At 32.3% G+C, this 17488-nt stretch overlaps 1 protein-coding gene across 1 annotated transcript in view; it reads right to left on the reverse strand.

Moving 5' to 3' along the window:
* LOC111056518 (centrosomal protein of 97 kDa) overlaps window positions 1-12893 on the reverse strand; it is a 63480-nt gene extending 50587 nt beyond the window's left edge. Inside the window, exons 1-5 of the mRNA XM_039439041.1 lie at window positions 12678-12893; window positions 10728-11143; window positions 8791-8987; window positions 7424-7507; window positions 3518-3729 (exon numbers count right to left, since the gene is read on the reverse strand). Of these exons, the coding sequence (XP_039294975.1) occupies window positions 3518-3729; window positions 7424-7507; window positions 8791-8987; window positions 10728-11143; window positions 12678-12699 (931 nt within the window). The 5' untranslated portion in view covers window positions 12700-12893. The remainder of the gene's footprint in view (window positions 1-3517; window positions 3730-7423; window positions 7508-8790; window positions 8988-10727; window positions 11144-12677) is intronic.
* Between the last annotated feature and the right edge of the window lie 4595 nt (window positions 12894-17488).

The following is a 17488-nucleotide window of genomic DNA, read 5'->3' on the forward strand; positions in this document are numbered from 1 at the left end:
GTTCATTTTAAAAACTTGAAAATGGAGTAAGTTTCCAAAATGTTTGTTTTCTATTTTGTTATGTTATATTAAAAAGTTTTTAAAAGGGTACTATGGTATTATTTTTTAACGAATATATATGCATACATTTGTAATTGGCAAATAGTCGATATGTTGCTGTTGAAATACTTACAAGTGGGGGGAGAGGGTGGAGCGGAGCAACGGCAGACTCTAGCGAGACAGCTCCGGCCCTATCTTGTCTCACTGATAAGATAACAAAGGCCTCTACTGTCTCTACACCATTATCAATCTCCAGCAAACTCGAGCTTGATTCCGAATTAGTGGTTTCAACAATATCGAGTCGTTTTCAATTAAATTATCAAATCAAGATTATTATCTAGTTGACAATATTAATAGAATTAATGGATTTTTATATAATTATTATAGAAAAACAAGTACACTTTTAAAACCTTTTTATATAAACACTACTAATTTTAGCACTCCTGTCATTTATCATATTAAGGATTTTTGTATTGTTATAAAACCTTTGTAACATGTTTTTGTGGGGTGAATAACTGAATAATCAAAATAAATCAATTAATTTAAAAGTACTATTGTAAAAGTGAACGATGTAAATTATAGTTTAATTTATGAATGAATTATAGAAAATAACAAGTCCCAGAGAAAGCTACTATAATGCTGTATTCTGTGCTAGTACCGTAGAAATATTTCTTTTAAATTATAAACGACTTGTTTGGACAATTTATGTTTGGCTCAAGTGTTTTTTTTTAAGTAAACCATAGAGTTTAATTGATGAATAAATAATAGTAACTGACTAGCGCCCTTGAAATACTCATTTTAAATTATACACGACTAGTTTCGAGCTTACATTTAGAGCTTAATATAAAAAGTATTCATTATTCATTTTGAGAATGACATAAATATCGAAACTAGCCGTTTATGTAAAATAAATATTTCAAGGGCACTAGTTAGTTACTATTATTCATTCATTACTTCAAATTAAGCACAAGTGTTTTTTTAAAAGAACACTTGAAAAAGGTTCCAAGAATACATGTTAAAAATTTGAAGCTGATTGATAAATCATTTCTAAAGTTATTGTAGAGCATACAAACAGACGGACAACGAAATTGACCTTCAGTAAGTCAAAAGTGAGAATTCGCTAACGCTGGTTCAATTATTCATTAACAATTAGTATTGAAATGAATGCAATTTCTCATCAATATTCAACTGTTCTTTACATCAATACTGCCTGGAGCAAAACACAATGGAATAATTCGAAATTAAAACAAAAACACATAACTATTACCATTATTCTATCTTAATATACTTCTTAAAAGCCAAGTGTCGTTTATTTCAAACAGCCATTTCTTAGTTTCCTTGCAGAAGAGAGTGGAAGAGGAACATGTACTTAGGTCATATGGTATTTTGCTAAAGATGTAAGGCCCTACAAGAATGAGTGTCAAAAGAGTTTTTTATTGACTTTTGGAGTCCTATTAGAGCTTACAATATGGTGGTATAAGTTGTCAGTCTCAATGTTCCAATTTTTCAGGTAAAATAGTTTTAGAAGATTGAAAACAAACAGATTTTGAGTAGGCATAATCTTGTCATCTCACTATAGTCCAATAGAGGCTCAAGATAATTTATTGTAAAAAAATCTTTGGAATTATCTCGTTCTATTGGTATAAGAATTATTCATTTCGAATAAGTAATTTGGTGATTATTAAGTTTTAAATTCCGATAAATATTTTGTAGTAACTCTGTAGAATAGAATAGAAACTTTATTGCGGCCATATCTGAGGTCTTCAGATACAATACAAGAGTGAAATATATACAACAAAATACATTAATACAAAATATATATTACATCAGTAAGTTACACTATCAGTATCAGTACCCTATGATAATATGTCACCTGGTTTTCAACTTATAACCCTTTACAACCCTATATTCCTAGCTAATGTATAAAAATATTCAATGTTGTTCAAAAGGGTTAGCTGCTAAGAAACGTTTGATATGATTTTTAAATGATCCATTCTCCATATTTCTTAGATGTTCAGGAAGTGAATTAAACAATTTTATGGATAAAAATAGAAATGTTTGTTGTGTACTAGAATTTGTATAGCCTACCGATAAGTAGTCAAATTACCCCTACTTCTAGTGTTATGGCTATGAACTACCTCCTGTTATCCACAAACATCTCCAAATTCTCCTTGACATAAATTAGGCTCTGTTGAGCGAATATTGAAGGTAGAGTCAATATTCCTAGAATTTTAAAATGCTCATCACACTGTGGTCGCTCAGAGAGCCCACAAATCAGTCGATAGCCTGATCAATCTGATAGTCTGTATAGTGTAATAATTGGATTTCAAATAACTTGAGTGAAATGTCTCAACTCATAATGTGAATTAACTTAATAAGGATAAGGACAGTTGGATTTAATCTAATTCACGTGAAATGTACATAGTAAAACATTTAATCTTCAACTTTTCCGATCCGATACAAACCCCACTATTAAGACCCAAAAAAATCAATTTTACCCGGAAAGTAATTTTTTACCTCATAAGTTCCATCTTCAATTCTTCATATTCGATTCGTCCTTAGGAACATATAGATAGAACTGCTCTGTTGAATAAACAAAAAATCTGGTGTGGTACACTCACACAACTTTCCTTGCTCATTGAATAAATAACTATAGGCTACAGGGTTTGAATTTGAAAAAAATTGGTCAAGTCATTTTTGAGAAAATCGTGATAGAAATTTAACAAAATCCACTTTTCTCAAGATTATTACGGAGCTCCTGCAATTTTCCCAGAAATGAGACTCATGTCAGTTGATAGGGCTTATAAATAGCTATCCAGTGTATAAATTTGAAGAAAATCGTTAGAGCCGTTTTCGAGAAAATCGTGAAAAACATGGTTTTTTAGTCATTTTTCCGCCATCTTGAATTGAATTTCTTATTGTCGGATCCTCATGGTATAAAGACCTTAAGTTTGAATTTTTAAGTCAATCGGTTAATATTAGGAATGGAGTTATCATGTTCACAGACATACACTTACACACACACACAGACCAACACCCAAAAATCATGTTTTTGGACCTTGAAACGTATAGAAAACTTGAAATTAGGGTACCTTATTTTTTTGGAAAGCAATACCTTCCTTACCTTTGGTAATAGGTCAAGGAAGTAAGAATGATCAGCAGAATAAGGCCATAACACTATTTCTTCACCTTTCTTCAAAATTTTTCCTGTTCTGTAGAACATTCTTTATAGATAACAATTTTCAAATTAAAAGAATAATGATAGAAGATTATAGAAATAGATAGATAGATTTTTGGAAAGCAATACCTTCTTTACCTATGGTAATAGGTCAAGGAAAGTAAAAATGATCAGCAGAATAAGGCCATAACACTATTTCTTTACCTTTCTTCAAAATTATTTCCTTTTCTGTAGAACATTCTTTATAGATAACAATTTTCAAATTAAAAGAATAATGATAGAAGATGATAGATATATTACCGATGCGACTATGGATGTGTGGTTCCTTGCGCAGTTGCTGCTGATGCTGCTGGGCCTTGCTGAGAATGAGACGCAGTTTGCGCTCCTGCTCCGACTCCATGCTGCGTGAGTTGAGCGGACACGTCTCAGCCAGATACAGTTCCAGAGCACTGTGCTCACCCACGTGGAAGTGACGGCCTTTGCCCTGCGAGTACAGCCATTCCGCCTTCAAACTAAACACAACAAAAATGTTAAATAGAAGAATATAAATAGTGTATATAGTTGAATCAAAGATAATGAATCGGTGAGTATGAATATAGTGATACTATACAGAGTGAGTCATATGTATGGGAACCCTTCAATAAATTGGAGACTGTAGTATAATACTGTAACTTTCAGGTTAAGTTATTGGTCAAATACTCTACCTTTTGATGTACAACTGGATTTCAACCCTCATAAGGTGATGACTTAGGGGTTGCAACTCGAATATTTTAAATGTAAACACCCATTTTGTAGTACATCATTTCAAAGGCCTTTTTAAAACAAGAAAGATAGAATCAATAAAAATGTTCTATGATACTTGTATCCAAAATGGCGGCTGATTGATATTCTTGTTTTTAAAGAAATGAGGGGTTGAAAATCGAATATTTTGAATGTAAACACCCATTATGTGGTACATCATTTTAAAGACCTTTTTAAAACAAGAAAGATGACATCAATAAAAATGTTCTATGAAACTTTTATCCAAAATGGCGGCTAATTGAGCTTGATTATTTCTTTAAAAACTAAAACTTCAATCAGCCGCCATTTTGGATAAAAGTATCATGGAACATTTTTATTGATGGAATCTTTCTTGTTTTAGAAAGGCCTTGGAAATGATGTACCACACAATGGGTTTGTGTGGTACACATTTACCCCTTATGAGGGTTTGTAATTCAGTTGTACGTCAAGAGGTAGAGTATTTGACCAATAACTTATCCTAAAAGTTACAGTATTATATCTACAACAGTCTCCAATTTATTGAAGGGTTCCCATACAAATGACCAACTCTTTATAATAATACAGAGTGTTTCAGAGAAACGGGAAATTTTGAAAGTAAAATAGTTTCAAGAAAAAAAATATTTATATTTTTAAATTTTATATAAATAATACCGTAACATTTTTTCAAGAAAAAAAATATTTATATTTTTAAATATTTATATAAATAATACCGTAACATTTATTTTTTGAAGATGACATCTTGCAGGTGTATTCCTTTTCTATGAGTATAAATTTGAAAAGGTAAGTTTCATGATAGTGTTCAAAATTACTAATATCTGGAATGAACACCTTCAAAATGAGGAAATTCACAAACAGCATGCATCAAGTGGCGATCTTAAGGGTGAAATCACCTGTTTTCTCTCTGACAATATCCACAAGTTTTAATCAACATTTTAACATGATAGGACTTTTTCAATAACTTGCATTATTTCCTGTACCATAAATCCTGAATAAAATAACAATAAGTAGAGTATGTTTGAGCCTATTTGCAGTGTAGTTTTCAATGTGCTTTCCAGTTAATTGGCATAATTGTTATGTATCAACTTTGGCTAGTAGAGAAGTGTTCGCGTTTATTATCATGAAATTTACCTTGTTTGAGTAATTGAACATGTTATTGGTGTATGGAGAGTGTGGATGAAATTCAAGAGAGGCAAAGAGAGTATACAGGAGACGTTTCCCTGACCGAAAACACCCATCTCATAACACGTTTTTAAGATTGACAGATGTCAAGATGGTAAGGGTCTAGGATCAGTTTCAAGGTACGAGAGGCCCATATTAATTTCTGAAGCTTTTGAGAATCTTATTCCAAAGTATTTCGAGCAGAATCCTCGTTCTAGCATCCGGCGGGCAACTGGGATGTTGGATGTTTCAAGAATGATAGTTAAATATATTGAAGAATAACTTTCGACCATTCCATGATACCCCAGTTCAAGAGTTGAATGAACCTGATACTGTTTCTTGGATGCATTTTTGCCGTTGGATCTTAGCACAAGATTGTGTTTCAAACATTTTATTGACAGATCACAGATAAAAGTACGTTCACAAGAGCTAGTGCTGTAAATTTCCACAATACACAAACATGGACCTTTCATTTTACCTGCAAGAATAAATGGTAAAGTTTCTATGGACTTTCTGGTCAATGAGCTTCACAAATTGATGGAAGACGTGCCTCTCAATTCGAGGCAGAATATGTGACTCCAATTGGATGGCTGCCTCCCTCATTATGCTAGAAACGTCCGTGGGTGGATTGATAACAATTACGCTGGCCGGTGGATTGGCCGAGGTGGACCCGTAAGTTGGCCACCACGCTCACCTGATCTTACTCCAATAGACTTCTACTTTTGGGGGGTTGTGAAAAGTAAAGTTTACAGAGAACCTGTGGAGACCAGGGAGGAACTGATTCTCAGAATTCGATTGACGTTTAAAGTGATGATGATATGGCCCAACGAAGTGAGACGGGCAACTCGAAGCTTCATGAACGCAGCAGAAGTTGCATAAACAGAAATATGGAGGCTATTTTGAATTCCTGTAAGCAGTGAGCATGATATGTAACTTGATTACCATCTGAATGATTGCCATCAGTTCTTTTTAATTGTGTCATTCAACTACTTTGAATTATAATTCTATTTAAATAAATTTTGTTGGATCTTGTAAAAGTGTATGATTAATATTTTAAATAGGATTTAGGCTATATGCTACAGAAAATAATGCAATAATCAGGTTATTTCACCCTTAAGATCACCACTTGATGCATGCTGTTTGTGAATTTCCTCATTTCGTAGGTGTTCATTCCAGATATTAGCAGTTTTGAACACTTTATCATGGAACTTACCTTTTCGAATTTATACTCATTCGAAAGCTTATGAAATGGAGAAGTTTTTGAGATATTGAAACCACTATAATTTGACTTTAAATTTGAAGAATAGCATTTTTCCAAGTGACAGCCCTAATAAAATACTACAAAATATAACAACAAATAAAATTACATTAATCTTGTTTGAAATGTTTTTCTCTTTCCAACAATACCCTTGAAATTGAAATTCGACCAGTAGTTTTCGAGTTATTGAGAATTTAATGACCAGAAGTTGGCATATTCTGAAAATATCGAAAAATCGATATATCTCGAAAACTAAGGTCGATAGGAAAAAAGTTTACTGAACATTTTTTGTCAGAGATGTCGAGTAGAATTTATGGTCAACGGCTGTTACAACCTTGGTGGGACACCCTGTATATACATATATACAGAAATTGCTCGCTTAATATAATAGGATATTAAATTTCTAATTCCAACTGTATTTAAGATAAACCTTTGAAACTCGGTATGGTTCCATATAGACATACAACTTATTTTACAATGTTTTTCAGATGATCTTTTTTGTCTTGTAAAAGTATGATTGTACGAAAAGAATTAATTTCTCTATTATTCTTTGACCAATCTTAATGAATAAAGTATCCTTGAAATCTTGATAAAATTTGCTAACTTTTTTGTCTCTTGTAAATTTTCTGTAAATTTAACTGTTTTTGTGAAATTTGCCATCAAAAATTTAAAATGGCCGCCATTTTGAAAATTTTCATTTTATTTTTTAAAGCTGAGTATTAATAGTATAAATATTCATGTCAAATTTCAGATCCATTCAACATTTCGTTCTTGAGATGAAAATTCCTAAGTGAAAAAAACAAAATAGCATCCTATCATCCAGGAACAATACCCTAGAATGTTCGACACTACTTCTGAAACACCCTGTATAGTATCTTACAATATAATATGCTTCAAGTCCCTGTCTTGATGAAGCATATTATATTGTAAGATACCAAAGTAGGTTTCAACACCAAGATTTAATAAAATATTATTCAATGTAGGCCCTATGAATTATCCTCGAGTATTACCTTTCAATATCGTCTACAACATGACCATCTATGACTTTCAGGCCCATTATCCAATTCAATACAAATGGTCGATAGTCGAAGCCTCTGTGAAAACTGGATTAAGAGAAATCATAGGCTACAAATATTTCACAATTCATTAGAACAATAATAAATAGACTAGTGTGGTAAGCTTTTAATTGAAAATACATGGCCTACTTTAGAACAAAGTTGAATCAGTGAGTAATACTAGAGAAATGTAAAATTGGGTGAAGGAGAAAAAGGATAGGTATTGCTCCAAAGGGAGCATAAAAATATTTGATAAAAACATTTGCCACCTTCACTTGAATGGCATTTATATTGTAGGTGGATTTGTGCATCACGGGACTAACATAATGTTTCTCCCTGGGTGAAATTGTGAAATGCAAAAAACCTCAGGGAGAAAAAGTTGCAATATAGTCCCCATAAACACAAATTACTTCAACAACATTAAAGTAGTGTCTTCTTCCGTTAACTCAATATTTCAACTAGGTTTTGCAGTCACTTATGCTAGAATATCCTATCATCATTGATAACATTAAATAGTTATTTGTATATCTTGAGTGAAAAATGACACTTTTTCTCCCTGAAGGGAAAGATTGATGCCCGAGGCGAAGCCGAAGGCACCAATTTCCTCGAGGGAGAAAAAGCATTTTTTACTCTTGATATACACAACATTTTTCCTCCACCTATATTTTTATAAAAACTGCAAATAAAATATTTTTTAAAAACTTACGTGACCATTAACATTAACAATGTGTTACAGCATAACCTAAAAAGTAAACAGCTGGCTTGTAATCACCGACAGCGCCGACAGCGCTATGCGCTATCTGTTGGCAAAAGTTGTTACAACAATGGCCGACTCAACTACAACAAATGATGAAGTTCCAGTTTCAAATTTGATTGGTTAATGAGGAATATTCGTTGGCTGGTATTTTGAATAACATGGAATATAAAAAAATATTTATACATTTTTATAGTATACTGATATGAAGTTTGTGATAATTTTAGCATACAAACATAAATATTTCATATATCGATCAAATGTGTGGTTGAGGTATAGAATTCAGTTGGTTTAATGACTAATCTATATGCTTCCTCATCTGAGCTTAGACCTTCTAACCTATTTCAAATGTAAGTTTTTAAAATAGAGATGCTTCCCATGTTATTTGAATGGAGTTACTTTTATGCTCTAGGGAGTTTTTCTGTTTTTTCCTCCCGAGAGCGAAAAAGTGACACTTTAGTATTATGTTGCAGGGAGTAAAGTAAGCACTTTAGACAGTAGGTGGAGGAAAATAATATTTTAATAGCATGCAACTATTCAGTTACAATTAAGAGCATAAGAAGGATACATGGCTTTTCCAGTCATGGTAGCACAGGGATTGCCAGTGATGGAGAATTCTCGAAGATTGGTGAGATGGACTAGATGAGACACTTCGTTCAGGTCAACAAGGTTATTCGAGGCAAGGGTCAAGGTCACTAGACTAGGAGGTAGATACAGTTCGCAGTGTAGTAGCTGTGAGATGTGGTTCTTGTGCAGGTAGAGAGCCTGAAAACAGAAAAGCAATACATAAATAATAGTGTTCAGTCGCATAGTTGATTATTAAGGTATACTGTATATTGCATTCCGTTATAACATATAATATGATTTTTAATGTTTTCATGTTTGTTTTTTTTTATTAAGATTCTTTAGTAACACAATTTCGACTTAATTACTCTAAATAATTTAAGAAGAGCCGCTTTTAGTATTCCACAAAAGCCTATTTCCTCAGAAAAATTTCAATTTATTTTCATTAATTTACGATACAAATAAAACATGTTATATACAACATTGGTAGATAAAATGATAAGGCAGCCCTTGTGCTATTCTTCTTCCAAATTTATAGGTGATGACACAGTCCAAAAAAGGGTTAGAAATGTGTACAATGTGTACAAAAGTGTACAATTTCTATACAATTTTATTCCAAAATAAACAAGGAAACTATAAATTTTAAATTTAGATGGCTCAAATTAATTAGAAATATTCCACTCAATCACCACTTGTAACGATATAATATTGAGTTATTTAAGGAAATTTGGAACCAAACTTTGAAACACCAACTTCTAAGCACTAAAGCTCCACTAAAGAAATTACTTTTTTGTAATTCTTGTTCTGGTATTGAATGATCAACTTTCAGTTTTAAGATCGGTTTATTACGAACTTTCAGTTCCCTCAAATTTGTTGTTCACCTGGTACAACAAACTATAAGTGAGGTGATGCATGGTTCAATGTAATAGAACTGTGGTTTTTTTGGAAGCTTCCTTCAACTTGATTGAAATGGTAATTTTAACACTAATATTAGAAATTGTCTTTATTGAGATGCTGTGAATTTCTCAAAAATAAAAATCACAATCACAAGTAGATGTTAACAAGTAGGTTACAATAGTACGAGAGATATTACTTTCAACATGAAGAGCGGAAACCAGTTTCTTTTTCCATAGTTTAAAGCAAGAACAGAGTAGTGAAGAGGAGTAAGCATGCTGCGTACAATTGGATACTGACACAAAAGTGAGGAGGATGCTGTCAGGTAGTGAAAGTGATTAGTGGAGGAAAGAGTATCGGGCCCCTCTGTCTTCGAGTGAGAGACATGTTAAAAGTAATATCTCTCGGACTATAGGTCATCAAGTTACTTTGGCAATATATCAATTTTTGCACCAAAGATGTATTTTACATGTAAAACAAAAGATCATGGTCTTGTACATTAAGTTGTTAGTTTATTTCTGTTGCTTTATTCTATTATAGAATAGTCTGCGTTCAACTGCTTCATTGTTTGTGGGCTTTTTTCATCTGTCCCTTTGTGGACTTTGCACTGGTGGCAGTTTTCCATGCTTGACTTGTCCCTTACTTTACTTTACTTATTCATCTTATGAAACTGCAACAAGGAAGCAGCGCTTCTGCAGTGCATGGCACGTCAAAGTGTAATCCAATATTACTAATATAGCCTACTCCATCTACCAAACACAAGACAAGGAAACACAACACATTCCACATAACATACATAAAGCAAAAATCATCTATCAAGGAAGTCCGCTAATTTGCATGGATACAATACAATAAGGAATTCCCTAAGTGATCTTTTGAACTCCCTCAAGCACTCAATTTCTCTGATGTGAGATGGGAGTGCATTGAATATTTTCATTCCCATATAAAACTGGCCACTCTCCAGCAGAAAAAGTCTATGAGGTGGGTATACAAAGCCTCTAAACCTTGTATTATATGAATATAACCCCCTTACATTGACTGACTTACCTTGAGCTTAGTGAGAAGCGCCATGTTAGATATATGTGAAATACTGTTTTCGGAGAGGTCCAAATGTTCGAGCAGTGTGTTGGTGTGCAGGTGTTCGATAGTCTTGATATTGTTGCCAGACAGATTGAGCCATTTGAGATGGCCGAGATCCTTGAGACCCTCTATGTGCAGGATGTTGTTGTGCGACAAATCGAGACGAACCAAGTGCGGTAGACCTGAGACAGCGTGCATGCGCAACAGCTGATTGTGAACAGCTGACAGCTCGACCAGCGACGAGAATTCGTCTATGTTGTCGAGGCGCTGCAGCTCATTGCTGTCCAGTTTCAAGGTCGTTACACTCTTCGAGTCCTCGGCACTGTGGCCCTTCGGAAGGATCTTCAGACCTTGGCCCGATAGGTTCACCGATTTGCCTTCATCTGCAAAATAAAACAAACACAAATTTACATAATAATAATAAGTTAATCATTCAGTCATTGAATTTATTTGATAGAACAAATAATACAATAGAAAAAACAGGCTATTGCCAAAACTTCTATTTCTTAATTCTGTCCCAAATCGTGCAAATATTATGTAAGTTATGTCCGTGTTAAGTATCCATAATGTGGGCAGAGCTCTATTGATGTTACGCTTACTCATATTATGGTATTCATATTAAATTCGTATTAAACTATTTGTTATTGGAAAGTTCATCTCGTTATCTCAAAAATAATATAAATGAAGAATTTACATAAATCATCGATAGTTCAGTAAGACCGGAGGCATCGACAGAAAGGTTATGGATACTGAATATGCGTCATCACAATATTATGCAGATAAAGTATTATTAATTAAAGATTCAACCTAATCAAATGCAAATGAGTTGAATTAGTTAATTTTCAGATAGGTAGCCTAAGTAAATTCATTTGAAAAAATTTTAAACCACTTGAATTTTCTGAATTGTATAACGTAGTAGTCGAGAAACAATGGATTTTAGATTAAATAGTGCATGCCGTTTATGGAGTTTCAGGGTGACTATACAGTTACTAAACAGTTTAGCTGAGCCTGTTTTTCACTTTCAATCATTCTATGATTATGTGGACTGAAGTAAAACGGCTTAAAAATTAATTAATACGTGGCGTCAATATATTTGATTCCAACATGATTCATTTTTAAAAAAATGGAAACCGACGGCTATTTTTTTGTGATCAGAATATAATAGTAAATTGATTAAAACAAAAACTTCGACGCCAGGTAACCAGCAGTTTAAATCTACGCCGATTAGGCTATAAGTTTATGTTACTTGAATACTTGAAGTCGTTGCCAAGGACTGAGGTCTCCAGATAGGCAGTGTCTAAAAAACTTCTGTCACATACATTTAGAAAAATTGCATGAATTTAATTAATTTTTATTCATGTTGTGCAGGTGCTGGATCTGAAAAAAAGGGACTCCTCTCTCAATTCCCCCAACGAGTAGTGTAGACTAGACTTTCAATAAGTTAGTTCTTCACAATTGAATGAAACCTGGAGTTTGGTTTGCCGTGTATCTCCTTGGGAAGTCTGTTAAAGAATTTTATTAGAAAAAATTATGGTAAATTAAGAATTCAACGAAGTTGAATAAAAACTGCAATTATTTAAACTGTGCTACATCGAGTCATAAGAAAAACGTATGTAATGAGTAGGCCTATTTATAAATTCCATTGATAATAGAAAATAGGGTTGCGACTATGGCCTTATAAAAATTAAACATGCAGGACTTGTACGATTAGAGGCTCAAATAATATTGTATTTTGGAAAGAATAGTGTCAATCAATAATTGATTTTTTTCTGGAGTATAAATGGCCTAATGCGAATTAAACATTTCTTGAATCTAACAGATGGAAATATGATATCATGCCAAGCAACAAAAAAATTAGTATAAGTTAGTATCAAAACAGCATATAAACAATAAATGGAAAAGAAAAAAGACGCTTGCCTGCAAGATCCTTAGAATCCATTCTGAGTGTCTTTTCGCTATCTCAAACAAGTGTTATTCTTAGGAATTATCATTTTATTATTCAATTGATCCTTTTAGAAAGACTTAATAGATGAGAGTAATAAAAACGAAGGCTTGTAAATAATTTCAAGTGGAAAATTGCGGTCTTCATAATTCCAGAACTATTGCATCAACTTAGGTTATGTGAGGACCTGCGGATTTTGATAAGCGCACACCAGTGACTGAGCGAGCTAAGCAGATAAAATATTATAATAATGTATTTGTTGTTCCCATTAAACGAATATACTTCGAAAGAGTAAAATTCATTCTTTTCTTTGAATTTCTATCAAGTTTTTTATTAATGTGAAGGTTCTATTAAACTCGACGCAACAAAAGAAAAATAGAAAAAGTGGAATTGCTCGAACATAGAACAGACAAATCGTAGCTGTTCGAAGAGCGACTCCAAGACTGAATATTATCAATATTTTTGTAGGAATAAGTAAGTCGTCTAACAAGCTGATCAATAATAATTGAATTCTCCCTGAATGGAGGTCAATAAAACGAATCCTACAATATGTCATTAACCTTAGTCCACAAAATCAACACAGCTTCAGCGATCAAACTGTCTTCTCAAATATCAGAGAGTCGATAACCCGGGGCCCCATTGACCCATGTGGGCTCTAAACCACTGGACCCTCCTCAAAAAAATTGAAATCATCAGCATGAAAAAATGTTGAATCCAGCTATAGTGAGGTCTACGTTATAATGGCAGTGTGTTATTTGCAATGGTGTTGCTATCCTTGTCTTTTGTTCAACAAAGCAGATGATGTTATCTCTTTCACGCATTGTGATATTGCCACATCGTCTATTAACAATGTAGAAATTCAAAAAATTGACAAAATATTCTATCTCAATCATAAAAATTTATTATTACATCTTTAAAAATATATTTTCTTGACAAATAAAATATGATTAAATATTTTCAACAATAATGAACAGTTGAATTCATCAGATATACCAGTATCAGCTGTTTGGGTGGCAAGGCTGAGATCTGGCAACCCTTTTCTTCTATCTTCCTACTCCTACCTGCCATTATAATGTGAACCTCACTATATGGGTATGCCTTCTGAAACATTGTTGTATGGTCAAATATAACGACGAGGAATTTTTTGATTCACTTTCGTTGCTTTCAAATCGATTATAATGTTTTACACTCCTCATGAAAATAGCTTCTATCATGAAAAAAGGTTCCAATTTGACATATGGATGAAATATTATAATGAAATTATATTATATATAAATCATACTGGAAATGATCAAATTTGTCAGCTGATCAAGTGGACGTTGGCCAGCATGGATTTAAGAATCAGCTGGCGCCTGGCGGACACTTCCCAATTAATTTATTGGGGTGGGTGTAAACTGTTCGACTGGAGAGCTGGTCGACAGTCAAAAATGTAAACAAAAATAAACTTGAGTGGAACGATAGGATCGTTCCACGTTTCCACTCTGTAAAAGCTTTACCACAGTGGCTTTACACTTCACGGTTTAAAGGTTATGTTACTGTTTATTGCTTACATGCTTAATCAAAGGTAACTGATTTAAAACTTAACATACTTATATGAAAATAATTTAAAACAATATATATTTAATACGTTACGTAGAGCTAGCTAAAAGAAAAGTTTGAATCATTTTCACATTTATTTGTATTAATGTATAAAATAAATTATGTAGAAGATTATTTAGATAGGCTGTATGTATTGTAGCTACAATAATAAAGTAGATTCTTTGTTAGTAGTACAGCAACTTAAAATAATTTATTATGAATTAAAAATGTAGGCCCATTATGGAAACTAATCACTAACCTAATCACCGGTTTCACTTTGTTAAAACATTATTATTCTAGTACATTCTTATCAGTAATAATTGCATTGCTTATCTTGTTATAAACTTCACAAAATTTCAATTAGATGTACTTTGTGTAATTTTTGAAATGCAATAATGCACTTCAAAACGCTGTTTTTAGCCTTATCTTTGGCGTAATTTTAATAGGCAATGTTACCGGTATTTGGAAACATTGCATTATTAAAAAAAAACTGGAAGAATAGGTAAAGAATGAAATCGGGTAATAGCAATATTCTATTTTTACTAAAATGATTATTACAGACAGATGATTTGTTACAATGTTATTTTTCTCATATTTGTTTGATAAATTTTATATTAATAATCTCTAATTAATGTTAGTTGCACAGAAGCCGGCTAAATTTTAACCGTGATTAATTTCACGAGAACCAATCAGAAAAGGCATTTTTTATAAGACGGTTTGTCTGATAGGCTCTCCTGGAATTAATCACGATTAAAATTTAACCGGCTTTTGGCACTTAGTCATGATTTAACAATGAAACAGACAATCCTTTTTCATGTATTGTTGTGATTGAATGGAATTCAGTTTACTCAGTGGATAAGTTATTATTTAAAGGTATTTTATATTGTATTAATTCAACATTGTGTTTGTAAAAGCTCTTGATTTAATAAAAGCATTATTATTGTTATTAAATGGTTATTTTTTATCACGGCTAAGTATTAGCTAAAATCTGGTTGAATTGATTATAAATGTGTAGGTATTACCAGACTTGTAATAATCTATACCTTTTTAAATTTCAAGAAAGTATCAATTGTAATAATTGAGAATAGACATTTGTATTTTAGAAGTTATCACATCATGTAATATTAAGAATAGTAAATTGTATTTGAGAAAGTATGAATTCAATTTGAGATGCGGTAATAAGATTTGTTAGTCAGAAGTTTCTGTTTTAATTAAGAAATCTGATTTGAAATCCAGTTGATCTTGTTCATGAATTAAAATTCATGCAAAGAATGCAAGTATGGAATATGACGTTGGACAAGTGGATTATTTTCTAATCTTCAATTAACAACTTCCCAAGTAACTTACATCTTACTATTTCTCAATTACAATTCACAATTCCTAATTACAATTGACAGCTTCCCAAATAAAATTCAAAATTTGTAAAAATATTCATTTTCAAAAGGGTAAAAATATGATATTCAAAGTTAAATATACCGTATCTCTACCAATAAGAGTCAATCATAGGTACGGTATTGGAAACTATGAGCCGAATCTGCAATAACTGGATCTGAATAAACTGCTTGACTTGCCAGATTAGACATCCTATGTGTAATGAAAGTTTCATCCTAAATGAAAGTATCAGACAACTCCATAATTCATATCAGAAATATTCTTAGTAATATTTAAGGCAGTTTTGCTACTATTTGGTGGTATCCGTTGGAAGGCTTTTCAGTGGCTAGCTAAAGCTGCGTCTACACCAAAGTTATTAACAAAATGTTTATTTTTCCTTCCTCATAGATTCTATTAGATTGAACATACTGTAGCTTATCATACAAATGATGTGCCTATGTGTTTGTCAAGATCCGTTTAATCTAATAGAATCTATAAGGACGGAAAAATAAACATTTTGTTAATAACTTTGGTATAAACGCAGCTTTAGAAGACCGACCGAGGTGATTATTGATAAACAAGTCATACGGTGATCAAACTAGAAAGATTTCTAGGCCTTTGAAGCACTTGACGAGCCAATCCTGTTAATTTATCAATCAATAATATTGATTATTTATTATTTTACAAAGGCGACTTTGTAGAAGTATTGTAAGCCTAGGTGATGATGATGGGATGAATGATAATACAATGAAGGTGGAGTTATGAATGAATAAAAATGATAGGTTATGCTATCCTCTTGAATTGATTTGAGTTATTTTTTCAATCCAGAAATAAAACTAAAAATTTTTATTTGATTAAAAACCGAATATAATAGAATGATGACATTCAATAAACTCTCAAAACTTGAAGATATTGAGTTATTAAGAAAAATTTTGAACCAGAAATAAACCACAAACTAATTATGACATTTTTTTCAAATCGGGCAACTTGAAAAACTTTTGTATTTCAGAAAAATAAGAGTTTTTTTAAATAAATATCCTTATTTACAATATTGACTATTCAATGGGTAAAATTATTCAAAGTTCCTACTTTAGGGAGTGTCTCACATCTTCGAGTGCATATTCCTACCAGACAAACAGAAACAAAAGTAGGACATTGTGATGTTCATGAACATGGGACGTTGTCACAGCATTGCGTTTACATTGCAGGCTGATACACAGGCAGTCGAGTCATAAATAAACATGACCTAATAAATTGTATTTTATTTGGTTCAAAGGTAAAAGAAAATGTGTGGGAGTTTATGTTTTGGCTTTTAAATGGCAATATGTTACTGCTGGCAAGCAGCTGGAGCAAATAATTGAAAATGCACGTCCACGATATAGAATCAATGTGTCTAAAAGCTACTTCAAGTTTTGGTTGTACAATAAAAATTCTAACAAGTTTTTATCGAACGTCCAAAGTCTAACTACACACACATCAATTTTTGAATGAACAATTTTTTTTCGTCCTTATAAACTCTACCAGGAGCTTGACAAACTCATGATCACATCATAATATATGTTTGTCAAATTTTGTTCAATTTAATCAAATTTATTAGGATGGCATAAAAAAGTTCAAAAATTGATGTGTGTGTTACTAGACTTAAGACTTATTCCCAAACTTTCATAATAATTTATTGGTCTAGTAGTTTCTCAATCACATATAAACACTCATTTGTCTTTTTCTTTAGGGCTTTTTGTAATATAAATAGAAATACAAATCTCAGTACTCTTTTAAATTATTTTATCACAACATGATTCGTACATTAAATGCCATTTTCAAGTCTGAAACATTCAGA

The sequence above is a fragment of the Nilaparvata lugens genome, chromosome 12, assembly GCF_014356525.2.
Source record: "Nilaparvata lugens isolate BPH chromosome 12, ASM1435652v1, whole genome shotgun sequence".
NCBI classification, from domain to species: Eukaryota; Metazoa; Arthropoda; class Insecta; order Hemiptera; family Delphacidae; genus Nilaparvata; species Nilaparvata lugens.